General features: G+C 60.6%; 1 protein-coding gene across 2 annotated transcripts; it reads left to right on the forward strand.

Annotated features, from left to right (window-relative positions):
- The first annotated feature begins 5917 nt into the window (after positions 1 to 5917).
- On the forward strand, positions 5918 to 11917 carry LOC117652595. 2 transcript variants are annotated; one of them, XM_034397632.1, is made up of 3 exons: positions 5918 to 6173; positions 10154 to 10325; positions 10491 to 11917. In XM_034397632.1, the coding sequence occupies exons 2-3, from the start codon at positions 10161 to 10163 to the stop codon at positions 10776 to 10778; spliced, it is 453 nt and encodes a 150-aa protein (XP_034253523.1). In that variant the 5' UTR covers positions 5918 to 6173; positions 10154 to 10160; the 3' UTR covers positions 10779 to 11917. The 2 variants fall into 2 exon arrangements, with proteins under 2 accessions (XP_034253523.1, XP_034253522.1); XM_034397631.1 differs by having other exon boundaries at positions 5919 to 6125.
- The last annotated feature ends 5077 nt before the right edge of the window (positions 11918 to 16994 follow it).

A 16994-nucleotide genomic window follows, 5' to 3' on the forward strand; every position in this document is an offset into this window, starting at 1 on the left:
CAAAGGCAGCCAAAGGCGACTAATCGACTAATCGAATCGACCAATCGATGTGCCAGTCGAGCAGAGCAGCGGCCACTGCTTCCAGATTCCTGCATATCTTTACAAGAAAACCTGTCGCGTTACCCGTTTCATGTTCAAACCGCACCCGAAACGAAAGCAGGCTGCAGGAAGGGAAGTTTGAGCGGAGCGCCTCGTGCAGCCGGTTATTCTGTCTCGAGGGGTACATCCTGAAGCTGCTCCGAGAACTTGGATCCCGAAAGAAATCGGTGCATGGTGAGACATGAACCCCGCGACCCGCCGCCGAGTGCCACGGCTGGCTATTCGGTCTCCGACACGGGGTACCGGGTCCGGGCCTGCCACGATCCGTGCCTGGCAGGTGATGGACCTGGCAGAAGCCCATTTTCGAAATTTCTATCTCCGTCCCGTCGACGCCGTGTAGCACCAGCACTACACCGTAGAGCAGCACGGCGGCGCCATGGCGGCGCGCGGCGCGTTGAGCCACCGGTCGACCTTGCCTCACCATCCGCCCCCTCCCCCTCCCCCTCCCGCTCTTCCTGCGTCTGGACGGTCTGGACTGCGAGACGCTCTTCCGGACCACGCCGCGCCACTGCTACGTACGTCTGCCCCGCGTTTATTGTTTAACATCCGAGCAAAGTGCTCGCCGGCGCTACCAAATAGATTACGTCGGCGGCCTTTCCATTTCGTGGTGGCGCCTGAATGGGGAGGGTGCAGGCGCAGTGCTAGGAATGAAGCGAATGTGCGAACGGCCGGGAAGAGACGCGAAACGCGCCACTGTAACCGTGGCAACGCGTCCACAGTGGCCGTACGCCCGTGCGCCAGTACCCGGTTTCAACAGAAGACCGCCGCGACTCGGTTCCAAGCGAGTGCGCAAGGCGAAGCAGGCGAAGCGGGTAGAACCGGATCGCGCCTGCAGAACGCAGTGCACTGCCGCCTCCCCCGCCAACCCCGCGACGCCCGCGACGCTGCTAGAGCTGCTGAAAATCCTGAAAAATTGCCGCGAGTCAAGAGTGTTTACGAGTCAAAGACTCGACAGCATGACGCAAACATTGTAACAGCGAATCGCACGGTGCGTTTGGCGGTGTAGTGTGCGTGCGAACGCTTTGCGAACGGCTTGCGAGGCGCTAAGCGGGCAGGCCCCACCGCCTGCCCCATTGGCCCCCTAGGCCCCGCGCGGGGTGGGCGCGTACTTAGCATGCCAATTCGACTGGCTGCGTCCGAGGTCGGTCCACGTCGAGGACCACGTCGAGGTCCACGCGGCCTCTGCGGCGACGCGGCGACACTGTCGGACTCGGCCCGCGGCAAGGACCCCTCGCGGCATTCTCGCACGCATCGGCCTCTCTCAAGGAGACCGCCAACGCCCCCAGAGGCGGCCAAACGAAATTCTCTTGACGCCCCTGCGAGTAGGCAACCGCAGGCGACTTCGACTGAGCTCGGATCCGATCCACTCCTGTCTCAGTTCCATTCATTCGCGCCAGCAGGTCAAGCGAAACTCTCGCCTGGCCGTGCGAAACTTCGACAGGGCCTCCGGCCGTTGTCGCGTGTCGCAGCCAGAGCCAGCTCTTTATGGAAATGGCGCCTCTTCTTCTGTCCTTGTCAGCGTGTTGGCGTCTTCGGCCGCCGACGATGGCGAGGAGAGACAAGGGGAGACGACGCCGCGGCTGCCGGGGCCTGCCGGGGCCTGGCGGAGCCTAGCCGGTGACACATAACAGGCGTGTCCTTCTGCTGCAGAAAACTTGCAGCCTTCCCGCATACCTTCGCCTCATTGGCGAGCCGGGGAGGGGGGGGGGGGCGAGGGGCCGAGGAAGAGCGCATCTGTCTGCGGCTAGCCTAGCCTGGAGTGGCCTGCCAAGCGACACACACACACACACACACACACACACACACACACGCCTACACACACACACACACAGACACACGCACACAGACACACACAAACACACTCACACACGATTCCAGTAGTCTTCGCACGCTGTGAATCCTGTGCCTACTCTGCCAACAGCGAAGCGCGGAGGCACTACTCGCACGGCGAGGCACCGGGCAACGCCAGCTCCTCTCTGTCTCTCTCGCACTCTGGCGGTGTCCCCCAAGGGTGCGAGAGAGACAGACACCAGCCCGCACGACACGTCCCACGTTGTGCAACTTTGTCTACGGCTGCGTCTACGTCTGCCGGAGGTGTGTTTGTGTGCGTGTGTGTGTGTGTGTGTGTGTGTGTGTGTGTGTGTGTGCGGGGGAGCTTTGGCAGCGGCACGGTCTTTGGCACGCCGCGTCGCACCACGGGCCAGGACGGACCTCGGCAACCTGCAAAAAAAAAAAACTAAAATAAAAGGGAGTTAGGTTGCTCGGCGGATCGCGGACCCTTCTAGGCTTTCCTTCTAGGGGCGGCTCACTGGGTCAACCCAGCCCAAGGCGTGCCAGCGGCAGAGCAACAGTGACACATGTTGCGTGCTCCACGACAAGTGGCGTCCAAGGCGGGGCCGGCAGGGCCGGCAGGGCTGCGTCCTAGACACCAACAGCCTCGACAAGGAGGTGCATTCCACTCACTGACTTTTCGGACGGACAATCGCCCCGAGGAAAGCCGCTCGGTCGCCAAGTTAGGTCATTATTGGCAGAGTGAAGCGGCGCTTCTTGCTGCTCGGTGCCTCTCAGTACCTCTCGGTGCTCGTCCTGGAAGGCGGTGGTCTCGTCTCGGAGGCCTCGCCGCGCCCTCCCGCCAGCAGCCCGACGGCAGGAGCCACCAGACTGATTCCGAGAGTCGTTTTCGTCGCCCTGCCTCTCTCCCGCACTCATGGGGTGTCCCGTGCCGTGCAGGTGCGAGAGGGATGGAGCCTCTCGGAATGAGGCTGCGGGCCCGCCAACGGTAGCCAGCGGCAGCCAGCGGCAGACGATGACTCGGCAACACGCTAACAGGCTAATTGCACCCAGTCGCAGGCAGGGCTGTGATCAATGGGAAGGCAGGCGGAAAAGCTGGCAGAAAAGAGCGCCGTATGATACCTACCATCCAAAACAAAAATAAATTTTAAAACAGCAACTTTGATAATTTTTTTTTAGAGGACTCTATTAGTGCCCCAGCGTTTGTCCCGTTAAATGGGCGTCCTTGTGGCGGCCCGGCGGAGTGGCTCACTGCGCGTCCAAAGCCGCAGACGACCCGGCGCGGCCCGGCGCGGCCCGCGGTGGTGCACCAGGTCCTGCACATCCCGCGGCTGGCCTGTCGCTTTCTCCTCGCCGGCGGGGACCTTGTTGTCGTCCACATGCGTATCGCCCGTCAGTCGTTTTCCCCGACCGCTGGTGCACCCGCGTCGGCGACGTCACCGGGGAAGCCCAAGGGTCACTGTGTGACGTGGAGGTGCCAGCGGATCGAGTGGAGGCGTCGACCAGGCGAGGACCACGACGAACGTCACCAGCTCTTGTTAGATATAGCTGCGGGGGCAAATGATTAAACCTTTCCTTCTTTTTGAAAAAAAAAAATAAAAGTAGGCAGTATGGGAAATTGCAGGGCGCGTGTGCAGCGGCCGTGCGTCAGTACGGCGTGACGTCACGCGGCGCGACGCACGCCGCCATGTCGACCCGGATCGCGGTCAACGGGTCAACCTGTCAACAAAGACGATGACGACGAAGACGGCCAGGACGCTTCAATCGGCCGCCTCGCCGCTTCCACAGGTCCGCCGAAACGTCAGAGAGACTTTGGCGCCGGGTCTGAAACGGCCGTCTCTGACTTGGACACTGACACGCGTGGGACTGCACGCGGCACGCAAAGCGGCAGGCTTGCTTCCAGTGTGGTGGCGTCACGCCACGGCCGGAAACGGCAGCGCTAATAAGGAGGAAGTGAACCGCGCGGCAAAATTCGAACTCGTGTTGTTGTTGTCGTCGTCGCGGAGGAGGCTGTGGTTGTTCGCCGTTGTTGTCTTCCGATACATAGGGCAATACACCGCGTCGATTGCGCGCTCGCGATAGCAGTGTGGGGCCAGGACGGGAACAGCAAGGTCGCCGGGGTGTTGACCGGGCACTGTGTTAGTGTGTGTGTGTGCGCGCATGTGCGGCTGTGCGCCTGTGTGCGTGTGTGTGCAGGACGCAGGTGGAACACTTCGCGGAGGAGGCGGCTGTTCTTTGCACCAGGAAGTCCGCAGGAAGACAGACGACGCCGATCTGGGCGCGCCAGTGGCGCGGCAGCAGCAGGAGCAGCCGAACGATGAGCTCATTTTAAAATTAGGGTCCACTGGGGAAAGGGGGAGGGGTAATGGGTCTGGAGCGGCCTGGAGGCGGAAGGGGGAGGGGGGAGGCTTCGATTCCGGGGCCGGGCCGTCCCGTGCCCCCGTCAGCGCGTTTCCGATGGCTTTGTCTCAGGAACAAGAAGCCACAGGAGACTTGAACGCGGGGGACAGGCCGCCAGCCGTCTCTCCCCCGAGGACTTCCCCGCGAGTGCGAGGGAGACAGAGCGAGTCGGCTGGGCCGAGGTGCAGGGCGATGCTGCTCCTTTTTCCAGCGGCCGGACGGGGCTCTTGGCTTGCCATGTTTACAGTGCCCAGGCAAGCCGTCATGTCCTTGCCGCGCTTTGACAGTGGAGCGGCAGAGCGAAGCAAAGCAAAGGGAATACGCAGCGAAATGCGAATGCGAATGCGCGGTGGGGCGATGGAGTGGGCGAGAAACGACTTCCTAGAAAACCGGCGGCAGTGGCCGCAAGCTTACATTTAACGACACATTTGCGGGTGTCCGTGCAGTTTGAACGGCGCCTTCGTCCCTCTCGCACTTGTGCGGAGTTCCGTAAGTGTGCGAGTGAGACAGGCAGGGCGCCGAAACGCTGCGCGGAACCAGCCTGCGTCAGGCCGGCTGGAGCTGGAACATGGACATTACCTCCACATCAACACGCCGCGGGGCGGGCTGTGGGCTGGGAGCGGGGAGGCGAGACTAACCCTTGCAGGTCCACTTTTAATGCGCTTCTTTTATGGACCCATGACATGGTCTAAACAGCGTCGATGATGATGATGGTGATGATGATGACAACGGCAGTGGCGCCACGCTGGCCGGACCGCCCCGCGGCCACGGGACGCGCCCCGACAACGCCGACCACGTGGTGGTGGAGGAGGCCGCCCCCGCCCCGCCGTCTCGCCGCGGAGGGGGGCTTCGCGGGGGGCGGGGCGGGGCGGGGGGGCGGGCGGGGCGGGCGCCGGGGCGCGCCAAGCCCAGCGACCGGCGCCGCGCAGCCCGCGCAGCCAGTCTACTCGCAAAGACGGCGAGCTGCAGCCCGGCCTGCCGCGCGCCCCGCCGGACCCGCCGGACCCGGAGGCGAGGAGGAGGTGAAGCAGGGCCCCTACCAGGCCGCCTGGGGGACGAGGAGGACGGACACGGAAGGCGACGCGACGCGACGCGGCGGTGCGCTCTGCAAGGACGCGCGTCTCGGTGTCTCGGTGCTAGTGAGTCGCAGTGTCGACGTGCAGCCGCGTGCAGCCGGCCGGCGCCGTCCTGGGCGACGCGCTGCGACGTGCGAGCGGGACGGAGAGCGCGACGCGACGCCAATTGGAGTGAGACAGCCGTTGGGGCAGGGCGTGGCGGGGCGGGGCAGGGCGTTGGCCCACGGGGGCATTGCCTCGCGCGGCCTTGACAGCGGGCAAGGCACGGCGAGGCACGCCAAGCCAGCCAAGCACAAGGCGGCGATCCCTGCACCGCCTCCGCACAAGGTCCTTCGCTTTTATTTTCGCCGGGACGACGACGCGGTGCTCCCCCGTCATTGGCCGGCAGGGGCCGGCAGGCACCCCTTCCGCCGCCACGCCCGCCCGCCCCGCCCCGCCCCGCCCTGCGCCCCGGCCGGCCGGGTTCACGACGCGTTCGTGGAAACTATCCTTCGCCCCCTCCAGCTCCCCACCCCCTCCTTCGCGGAGACGCAGACGCCGCAGCCCGGCCCGCCCGGCCCAGCCAGCCTGTATCACACGGTTGACATTGAGCGCGGGCACGGCCACGCGCCACGCGGCCCTGCATATAAAAGTGAAGCGTCCCCTCCAGACCCGCACCAGATTGAATCCCGCCGCCGAGCCGAGCCGAGCCGCGCCGCGCCGTCGAAACCGAAAGTGATCGAGGATTACTCCGCCAGTGCCCTCCGTGTTTAGTGCCCAGTAAGTGGAGGAGCAGGTCCACAGGGTAGCCCGCCCGCCTTCCAGTGTGTGAGTGTGTGTGCGTGCGGCTGTGGTGCCGACACAGTGCCAGTGTGCATCACCAGTGCAGTGAAGAGCCAGTGCAGTTCACCATCACTCATCGCCGCCAAATCTTACATCGTCACCATTGCATCATTTTCATCCCCATCACTTCACCATCATCATCACCCAGTGCAAAGTGCTTCGCGATCGTGGAAGTGATTCTCGACCCCAAAACGGGAAACCTCTGTGGACATTCTGCCGTGGACCACAGCCTTACTGTGATGAGGAAAAGATTGCGCAGTCGTTTCAAGTTTCGAGGCGTGGTGCAACTGGGATGGCTGAGAATTTCGCACCAGAGCTAACGGGCACTAAAATATTTGGAGGCATCGCCTAGTAATGAGAGGGGATTATTGTTTTTATGGTGTGCCTCAATTTCATATTCTTTTGCGTGCGGTGTGCAGTTGTGGCCATTTCCCTCGTGATTGAAACGGATCCATTTTCTGGTCATCTTAAGGCGCCGCCAAGGATTTTTGTTCGGTTTTTGAGGTTAAACAGTTGAGAGAGCACGTCTGCAAACGGCAATCCCTGCGGTTAGCCTTAACGCCACGAAAACGACGCGCGCCTTCCTGAGGATGCCCGCCAAGGACGTGCGGTGCTTAGCCGCGAGTGCCGTGTTAGTGTGAGTGCGCGCGTGCCCAGTGCGCGCCCACTGGCGAGACTGCATTTTTTGCCCAGTTCGTTTGAAAACGTTGACGAGAAAAACTACGGGATTTCAGTTTAGTTTTTTCCTTTGGCACGCTGATATCGGTGATCGCCAAGGCGAAGGATGCACCGGGAGTACGGCGAGGGGTGCATTGGAGCTGGGCTCCCCCCTCCACCCCTCCAGCCTGCAGCACCCCGCGCCCGACCCACCGACCCGCGCCGAGGACGAGTTGTTACTTAACCGGGTACCGGGTACCCGTTTCTCTGGCATCAACAAGGTAGCCGTACTACTCAACCCCCCTCCCCCTCCCGCCAAACTTCGCCTGTTTTTGCCGCTGGCTTTTCGTTAGACTGTGGCCATGAGAATCCCCATGGCCCCCCGTGGGGGTGCGGGGCTCCAGGGCCCCATGGGAGGCGCGGGAATGAGTCATCGCCAGGAAGCGGCAGATACTAATTCATTCTAAAATTTAAAAAAATTAACAATGGAAAACTGTTTTTGTTTTGTTTTAAAACTGTGTTATTGCACTTTTAAAAATGTCCTCGAGTTCTTGGCGAGCGACGCCTCGGAATCAGTCCGCCCGGTCCGCGTCAGGCACTTGTTTTGGCGCTTTGCATGTGCCATTCAGGGAGCGGCGCGGCAGCGTGGTTTCCAGCTGTTTTGTAAGTCGCTCGCGTGCCCGCCGGGCCTGACCAGCGTGGCGGGGCGGGGCGGGGCGGGGCGGGGCGGGGCGGAAGCTGCCCCCGGCCGTCGCGGCCCTCCGTCTGCAAAACGGCGGCTGCCTCGGCGGCACAATTAAGGCCGGGGTGGACAACGAGAGCGTCATCGCCGCGTCGCCAGGGCACGCCAGGGTTGCGTCGACGAGCCGCAAAACGCGGTGGCTTGCGCCGTGGCGCCGACGGCTAAACGAGGGGTGGACAGTTCGACGGCGTGCCGCGTCACGGCGGGGGGCGGGGCGGGGGGCGGGGCGAGTCAGGGCGCGGCGGGGTGGGGCGGGGCGGGGCAGGCCGCGCGGCCCTGGTCCCGGTGACCTTGGTCTCCTTTCCGTCCTTCGAAATGGCCGTGCTCGGCGGGGACGGCGCGGACGGCGGGGACGGTGGGGACACTCTTGGAGTCGCCGCGGCGGCCGCATTCTGCCTCTTGGCCCTCAAGGTTCTCAAGGTTCACCGCGGACTGGCGGAGTGTGTGAGGTGAGGCTAGAGCTTCCTGACCTGCCGTGCCGCACCGTGCCGTGCCGTGCCTCCGCGCTTTCTCTGGTTACAGCACGCCACGCCGTGCCACGCCACGCCGTGTAACGTGCCGGTTCGGCCCCGGCTCGACCAGGGCGTCCAGGGCGGCCAGGACCCCTCCACAGACTCCACGCCGGCCTGCGAGCCTGGCCGGCCCGGCCAAAACGCAGCCAAAGCACTGCTTGTCCCACTCCGTCCCACTCCCACTCACGCATCGCGTCGTGCAGCGCTAGCGGCGGCGTCTCTGTTTCTGTCTCCGTCGCTCTTTTCGTCGGGTTGCGGCGGAGCGGCGCAGCGGCTACCGACGGCACCCTGCCCGGCCGGTCGCGGTCGCCTTCGCGTCGTTCACGTTCTCGAGACTTCGGCGCCGGCGGCTTGAACCGCTCGAAACAGCGCGCCTGCTGGCAGACCTGGCAGGCTGCTTCACCGACCTGCTCGGCTCTACGGAATCGCATCGGCACCGGCTTCGGTCCCGTTTCGGGCAAAAGGACTCCCCCGATTTCCAAACTGCCCAACGCACGCAGTACGCAGGGCTAGGTGCACGGACGCGTGGCGTAACGTTCGATCAATCCATGTTCGAAAAGCCGGTCGGCCTTGACGAACGGTCTGTGTGTGTGTGGTGCGTGTGTGCACACGTGTGTGTTTGTCTGTGTTGGCGGGTCGTGTGTGAGCGTTAAGACCGTTCAAACGTAATACATTGCGTCACTGCGTCGAGCGGATGGCTCCTTAAGCGAGTAAACGTGATAATGACTCACGGACACGCACACACACACACACACACACACACACACACACGCGCGCGCGCGCGCGCGCGCATGACGCGCAACCGCGGCCCGCTGCATGTCGCCGGGTAAAGAAATTCCCCCAGGAAGAGGCTGGTTTTGCCGCTAAACAGAGACCCCCTCGATGAGACGGACTAAGTGGCTGCATTATGACCCCGCTCCAGCCCCGTCGGGCGAGCCTAAGTGTGTGTGTGTGTGTGTGATTGTGTGTGCGCGTGTGTGTGAGTGTGCAAGCGTGCGTGTGGCAAGTGTCCAAGGTGCCCCGCAGGCTGCACCTTGCCATGCCTTGCCGGCTTGCTGACTCAGCACGTTTTAGGGAGCCCCCATGACGGTGCAACGCAGTGATGCGCAGAGCAAAACAAACACACTCACACACACACCACGAGGAGTAACTAGCCACCCGTCTGTGTTTCGGCGCGTCGTCGCCCTGGCTGGCTCGTCCTGCGACCCTCTGCATCCCGACCGCCCTGCCGCCGCCCGGCCCTGAGTGCGGTTCGTCACAGAGTCACAGAGTAATGGCACTTGTCGGTTTGCTCTTTCGCTCTCTCTCTCTTTCGTGGACCCAGGCACCGTGGCGTTAAGGGCGCCGGTCGCGCCGCGTCGCGCCGCGTCGGCCTCTGACACCGACGCCAGCCGGCGGACCGAGTGCGAAGAGGCGCGCGTCTCTCTCGCACGCCTGGGCCGTCCCGTCGGGGTGCGAGAGAGACAGAGCGTTGCCGAATCTAGCTGCAGGCGGATGCGCCGCACGCAAGGCGGCACGGCGAGGCGAGGCGTTGCGGAATGCTGGAATGCAGGGGAGGGGGAGGCGGTACCGACGCGGTACCCGCCGACGCGGTGCCCGCCGACGCGCTGCCCGCCGACAGGTGTCGCAGGGAGCCAGCCGCGCATCGGGCTCGCTGACCGGGCAAAGGTTCCCGCCGGGGCACGCCGGGGCACGCCGGGGCACGCCGGGGAGAGGGGACGGCTCGCCGTCCAGTCGGGTCGCGCTCCTGCCCGACTTACACCGCGGAAAAAACCGCCAATCATGGTTGTTGACAAACAACAACGGTTTGAGGCTTCTCCGCGCGCCGCCAGGCGCATGTGGTCTAGCCCTTAATGGTAATGGTAATGGGAGGCAGACTGTGCTGTCGAGCAGCGGTGTTCGGCGGGCCTGCCTACCCCGCCTCCGTCAGGCGCCTGGGAGGTAGGCTGTGCTGTCGAGCAGCGGTGTTCGGCGGGTCTGCCTACCCCGCCGACGGCAGGCGTTTTCTAACAACTTTTTGAAATAAATGACAACTGCAACCGTGTCCTTCGCAGAGCCACCATGTCTGCCGCCCAGCTGCTCGTCGGCGCCCTCCTGCTCGGAGTGGCGCACGCCCAGTTCCTGCAGGTGTCCTCCGACCCGTCCGTGGCCCTGCAGCCGCCGCCGCTGCACCAGGGAGGCTTTGCCAGCTTCTCGGCCCAGCCCGTCGCCCCCGCCTTCGTCCAGGTAGGGCATCGAGTAAAAAACTGTGAAATGGGGGGGGGGAATAATTTTTGACAGTGTGCTTTGGTATGAGCGTCCTGCTGCTCCGAAACTACACTGTCATTTGGAGCCGTTTGCGCGGGATGGCAAAACAGTGTCGTGACTGATCCGCTTGCCTGCTCGCCGCAGGCCTTGCCGCAGGCCCAGGCGCTGCAGCCGCTGCCCATGCTCCGCCAGATGCAGCAGCAGCAGCCGCTGGCCCACCACTCCGTGGTGAGGAACGCCGAGGAGGAGGCGCGCCTGCCCGACGAGCTGCGCAACAACTTCTACAAGAACCCGCGCATCGCCGAGGGCCTGGCCAAGGAGTCCTGGTTCACGCCCGGCGAGGAGCAGGTCCTGGACCGCGAGGCCGAGAAGATCCCCAGGGAGCAGGTCTTCAAGCTGCTCAAGAACGCCGGCCTGGTGCGCCGCAGGTAGACCACACCCCCCACTTGCCGACGTCCTAGCCGAACCGAGCGAAATACTTCCTTAAAACAGTGCCCTGTTGACGTTGGGACGACCCCGTCAAGCTGGCAACGTTTTGAAAAAATATTTCGAAAGTCATTTGCTGAGATGAATACCTTTCAGTAGTGTTGATGGGAGGAGGAACTCCGCTTTTCGATGTGAACACGCCCCATTATGCTGACTGAAAAAATGCGGAGTGTGTGTGTCAAAATCTCGAGGAAGGTTTACTGACTGTGAAAATCGACTTTGCATAGTTTTAACATTTAAAAGTATGCGAGTTCAAATGCTTCTTTTAGCGTTATTTCGTAAATAATCAAAATTTAGGGCAATTCGTCTTCTTCAGTACAAAGTTTGATTTGTTTTTTAAAAAAATCTGCACTAATTATTTGCCATGTTGGCGTTTATCGATTTTGCTGTTAGTTTCTAGTGTAGAAATCAGATGAAGCCACGCGTTTGAATAGCGCTTGTTTATGAAACACGCTAGAACGACGCGAGGCTTCCCGTCTTTCATAAAGTGCCAATACCAAGTCACGTCGTTAAAGAGCACACCGCTGCTCTTTGGCTGGCCCAATATACCGTTCATGAAAGAGATTTCTAGGTCCAAAACTGCCACCCCCGCCGTGGCCTTGGTTCTCGCAAGTTTCGAGATCTGTCCTGTTTGTGAAAATTTAATGTCTTTTTGTATGTATGTTTTATAAACGTTCGTAGTCCTAAGAGAACGTAAATTTAGTTTGTATTTTTATTGTAATTTTATAAATAGGCATGTACATATAATTTTGCTCATAAATACTGTAATTGTGTACGTGTGTCTGGATGTGTCTGTGTGTGATAGGCCTGTGTGCATGTGTGTGTGCGCGCGCTTTTCGCGAATATTGTATGCCTGATTCTGAAAAATTGTTGAGTAGTGTAAGTGTGACTGATAAAGCGTGTACGTAAGTAATTGTACTTGCAGAATCCCATTGACTCTTGACTCTTTGATTACCATGTTCATACCTCGTTCGCATCAGCGCTCATTGTAAATTAACCAACACAATTCTTCACCCTGTGCCGCAACATTCGAAAAGAAAGGAGAAAGATGAAATTAAAGACTATGAATTTATGGTGTCACTGAATTCGTTTTCTGACGTTTTTTTTTTTCTGAACCCTCTCCCTCCGCAGCCACCCGCTGTAACAATCAGCGACTTGTCCACGGTCCTGGCGTCACTTGGCACACTGTCGAAATGATTTGCCTTGGTCGCGGTTTGACAGTGTTTGACTGTCTCGGCCAGTCTTCGGCCCATTCCACTAGCCTCCTGGAGGACGGCGAGCCCGCCTAGGGGCGCCAGACTGCAGCCGCTCCAGCCGCCAGCGACTAGGGCGTCCAGCCGGCGGCCCGCCGAGCGGTCGGTCTCCTTTCCCAATCGCCAAATAGGAGAAGCTGAGCAGTTATTGCTTCACAGAGGAAGACGTCCAGTAGTCGCCTCTCCCCTTCCCGTCCCCTCCTGCCCCGCGGCGTTTACCGCCGGCGTCGCAAGGCACGCCCGGATTAGCAGAACAACGCGCGGATTATTTTGGCGGAGAGTGAGGACATATTAACACTAAGTCAGTGGCCTCAAGTATTCTCTGACAAAAAGGGAATTGGCAGTCGCCGCCGCCGGGAATCGAACCCTCGTCGCGCGTTGGCGCAGCCTCGGCCAAATCGAGAATGGAGCCGAGGTGGCGCATCGGGACGTGTGTTGCGACACCTCGGCCGGCTCCTCCAATATTCGACGCGATGCGAGGAGAAGAGCTATCGGATCAGACCTCGCCTCGCCGCGCCTCGCCTCGCGGAGAAGGACTTTGACATTTTTCCTTTCACCGGCGCCATGCCTCACCGCAGCGGACTGGTTCCCAGCGGTCGCTCTGTCTCTCTCGCACCCAGACGGCACGCGGTGCGAGTGCGAGAGAGACAGAGCGCGGGTTCGGAATCAGCCATGGAAGATGGCACCGCCACAGCCTTCGGCGGGACAATGTCATTTCGCAATGTAGGCGACAGCGGCGGAGGCTCCAGCATCTCTCCCGCGACACCTTTGTTTGGAAACCTTCGCGAGTGCATGGACCGCCACGGGAATGCCCGACTGCGCGCAGTGTGCCATTCGCCGGGTGCTTTGCAACTCTTCGAGTCGACGCGGCGAATGGGTTGCCGACCTCCACGGCGAAGCAGCATGGTCGGTGGGCAGCCCAACCGACGGCGTCCTGGGGCCGCCCAAGCGAGCCCGCAAGTAAGTTGGGCTGCCTATCCCTCCGATGGCAGGCGGTTCCAAAGCGGTGCGGAACGCAAACTGTTCCCGCCTTTCAATCTCCGCATCAATTGCTTACCGACAGGCGGAAGCCTCTCAGAACTTTCGCCACATGTTTTTACATATATTTCTTTAATAAAAACTCAGGGAGTCATTTATGAAAATCGCGGAAGTCGTATAAACTCTCATTAACAATCAGGACCGAAACAGGCGAGGGGGCCACTGCATGTAAACGCGAGTTCGCTTTTCGGATGGCTATCTGCCGGCGCGGGGACTCGAACCCTCGAACCACTCTGCCGTGCGAATCCCCGCAAAACTGCGCGGTCGGATAACAATATTCCTTTCCCTTTCCGTTGTTGTTTTCTTTTTTTACGAACACTTCGAAACCGGGTGGCTTTTCGGCGCGAGAACTCCCCGACGAAATGGCCGGTCGCGAGAAGCGAGCGCTGTGCGGCAATGGCAGTGTTCACACAATAACCTCGCCGGGCCGGCCGAGCCCAGAGAGCCCTCAGTGGGCCGCTGCTAGAATTCGGGCCGCACCGCGCACCGCGCACACACCGGAGACTTCCGCATTTGGGGCGCCGCGCCGCACCGCACCGCGCAGAACGGCGTGTTTCATTCGGCGAAGCCCAAAGGATTGCGCGGCACTCATTCAAAAACGGAGCTCATTAGTCGTCCATCTGCTCACACCCAGTGGAGCGGGCAAGCGCTGCGCGGAATGTTGAAAGAGCGGGGCGAGAAGGCAGTGCCGGAGTCACCTTCTCAAGTTAGGTTAGGTAAGGTTAGGTTTGGTTACATGATGAATTTGAAAAAAAATCTCATTCAACGAACGTTAATGAAAGCAGATGATCCGTCGCGTTGCACAACTGCTGTGATAGCCGAGAGGTTAGAGACGTGGGATCAAGTTACCGCAGGCGGGGGTTCGAATACCAGCGTCACATACGTTTTTTCGTTACTATCCTAAGGGTGGTGGTTCGAGGCCATCCGAGAGGAGCCGTGTGCAACAGACCCACATGCCGGAGGTTCGACTCCTAACAAATATTTCCATTTAATTTTACTGCCTCACCCAGTGCGGTTGAAACCCGTGAACGTGAGCCCACTCCTTGCATGGGACGTGGTGGTCCAGGGAGTAGAGGCGTCGGTTCCCAATGCTAGGGTCGGCGGTTCGACTCCCCCAACTTCTTGCGAAATTTTGACCGGATCGGTCGAGTCCTGTTGCGTCAAGAACCCACCTCACGCCGGTCCCCTCATCGTGGGCTGTGGTGGCCGAGAGCGTAAAGTCGTGTGATCCCGGTGGCGGAGTCCGGGGATCGAATCCCATCATTTCATTACATTTTTCGACCGCCTTCCTCCCAGTGCAACTCAAACCCGTCGTCCAACACGCTGCCAGACGTACAAGCGTGATAGCGTAGTGGTCAGAGTCACATTCACCTGGCCACTCCGCTGTGGGTGTCTAAAAAGCAATCCGCTTCGGCGGGTTGGCCTCGGCACTGGAGCGATGGAGTATTTGATCCATCAATCCAGACCATCCGGTGTGTGGTTGCGGGTGGTGCCTCCTTGACTCGTCGGGGAGGCGATGATAAGTCCTTTGAAGCTGGCCTAAAACGCTGTATGTTCGGTACGGGAGCGCCGGACAGTGGGGGTACCATGGGGTACACAACCAACCCTACGAAAACAAGAAGCTCCCACCAAACCTCTTCTCTGTCTGAGTCTCTCTCTGTCTCTCTGTCGTCTCACTCTACGTCCCGCCCCTCAAAGAGCTTCGTACTGGGTGCTCTCACCCAGCTGCCTGAGCTTTGGGGTCCTACTGGGTCCCCCGGCGAACGCTTGGGTCGCTGACGGGATTAACCCCAGGTACCTGATAGCACCGGTTCCCATCCCGAACACCGAAGTAAAGCAGGAGGCCTCCCCATTAAGACTGGGGAGGGGGTGTAGAGTTCAAATTTTTTTCTTTTCCCTTTCAAATTTCTCAGTCAATACTCGTTCGGTTTCCTTATACGGGGTAGTATGCGGGCTCATTCCAAAGATAGTAATTAAAATTGTGTATGAAACAAGGTACTTTGGTACTAGCCGTGCCGAGCTGTGGCCTGCAGCGCCCGCCGCCGAGCCCGAGCTGGCCCGAGTGCCCCGGCCCCGGGCCGGGCCGAATCGGGAGGCATTGTTGCGCGATATTCCGCGCCGCGGCAGGCGGGGAGGGATTGTCAATGTTGCGCGCAGGCCGTGGCAGGCCGTCGCGAGCGAGGAGGGGGTGCCATTGTTTAGGCCCGGTGCCGCTGGCGCTGTACCGAGGAGGGATTGTCGAATTCCGCGCAGGATGCGCCTCATTGCCAGCCAGCCAGCCACACGCACCAGCCCGCCCCGGCAGCCAGCCCCGGCATATTGTTTAGGATACGCGCTTCGTTTCTGGACTCGAGAGTAAAAGCACGCTGACACCTTCATGTGTATAGTAGTTTTAAGTATGTTTCAAGTGTGAAGGTACCATCTGCTAAAAAAAATGAGAAAAAAGAAAAACTTTACAGAACTTATTTATCATTCCCTTAAAGGGTAAGGGGCTGACCCTTTCGACCCACCCTTACGCCACCCATCTTCCTATCAAAGTCTCCTCTACATCCTTTCTCTCGCTCTCGTCCTCAAAATTTACGATCCCTTCGGTGCGTCCCCCGTTCCAAGTAATTCTAGAGATCCTCCAACGCGGGGGAACGAAATGACGGGTCAATTCTTCTGCCTGGGACTGACATCGTTAGAAGAAAGTCCGCCTGGCGGCCCGTGGCGGCCCGTGGCCCTGGGAGGCAGGCATGCAGGTTAGGTCGCGTTGCGTTATGGCAGACCATGGCGGACGCCCTGCAGCGCCGCGGCCCGATTCCGAACCACAGGCGTCGCTCTGTCTCTCTCGCACCCGCAGGTGGCGCCGCCCTGGAGCGAGAGAGACGGAGCGAACAGCGTGGAGTCGTCCCGCCGGCGCTGGCTGCAGTGAGTGCCCACAATGCGCAGATACGGTGCCGAGCAGAGGTCAGCGACTCATCGTGGCGTTCTTTTATCTGAAATCACCCGTCATTAAGAGCAATGCTGTCATTTTCATTCGCCGGCCGGACCGCGCCGTGCCGAGCCGCGCCGCGCCCTGTCGGGTCGCGCGCTCCGCGGCCAGACTGCCTTCTTTACGGCTTGCGCTTCTCTGTAGGCCCCGTGGACCTCCCTTGTAACGAATCCCAGGCCCCGAACCATTACCGTGAACCACAATCGGGTCGATGAGAAGAGAGACGTCGGCACTGTTAAACATTGGAAGCTTCGCGAGCTTGCCGAAGAGTCTCCAGAGACTCTGCGTCTCCGTGAAGACGCCTCACTCCAGGTTAGGCTAGGCTAGGTTATGTTGTGTTAGGTTGGGCCAGGCTGGGCCCTTTGAGGCGGGCGTTGTGTCGGTGGACTCGCCGCGACTCGCCGCGATGCGACGCGGTCCACCGAAGGCACGTTTCCCTTTTCAAAGCGTGGCGCTGCACGACGCGGCCGACCCGAGGCGGCAGCACTCTGTCTCTCTCGCCCTCCGGGGGCGTTCCGCGGGGGTGCGAGAGAGACAGACGGAGTGTCTGTTCGGAATCAGCCTCTCAGAGTCAAGGTCGAGGTCGAGCTAGGGGTAACTAGAGGATGAGCTCGTGCATCGTGCGGCCGGGAACGTGTGTGTGTGTGTGTGGTGTGTGTGTGTGTGTGTGTGTGTGTGTGTGTGTGTGTGTGGCAGTGTAGTGCGCTGGAAGCTCATTGCAGTGGCGGCTCGCGCGGCACGCCTCGTGATGGCACGACAAAAACTGAGTGCGTGCGAGTGGAGTGGAGAGGATTGTAAAAGACGTCTATATGACCCTAGCCTCGCTATCGTCGCGGCTAGCCTCGCGTCGGGCCTCGCAACGAGGTGGTGCAGCACGTGGATAGGGCCGCGTTACAG

The sequence above is a fragment of the Thrips palmi genome, unplaced genomic scaffold, assembly GCF_012932325.1.
Source record: "Thrips palmi isolate BJ-2018 unplaced genomic scaffold, TpBJ-2018v1 HiC_scaffold_7, whole genome shotgun sequence".
Classification (NCBI taxonomy): Eukaryota; Metazoa; Arthropoda; class Insecta; order Thysanoptera; family Thripidae; genus Thrips; species Thrips palmi.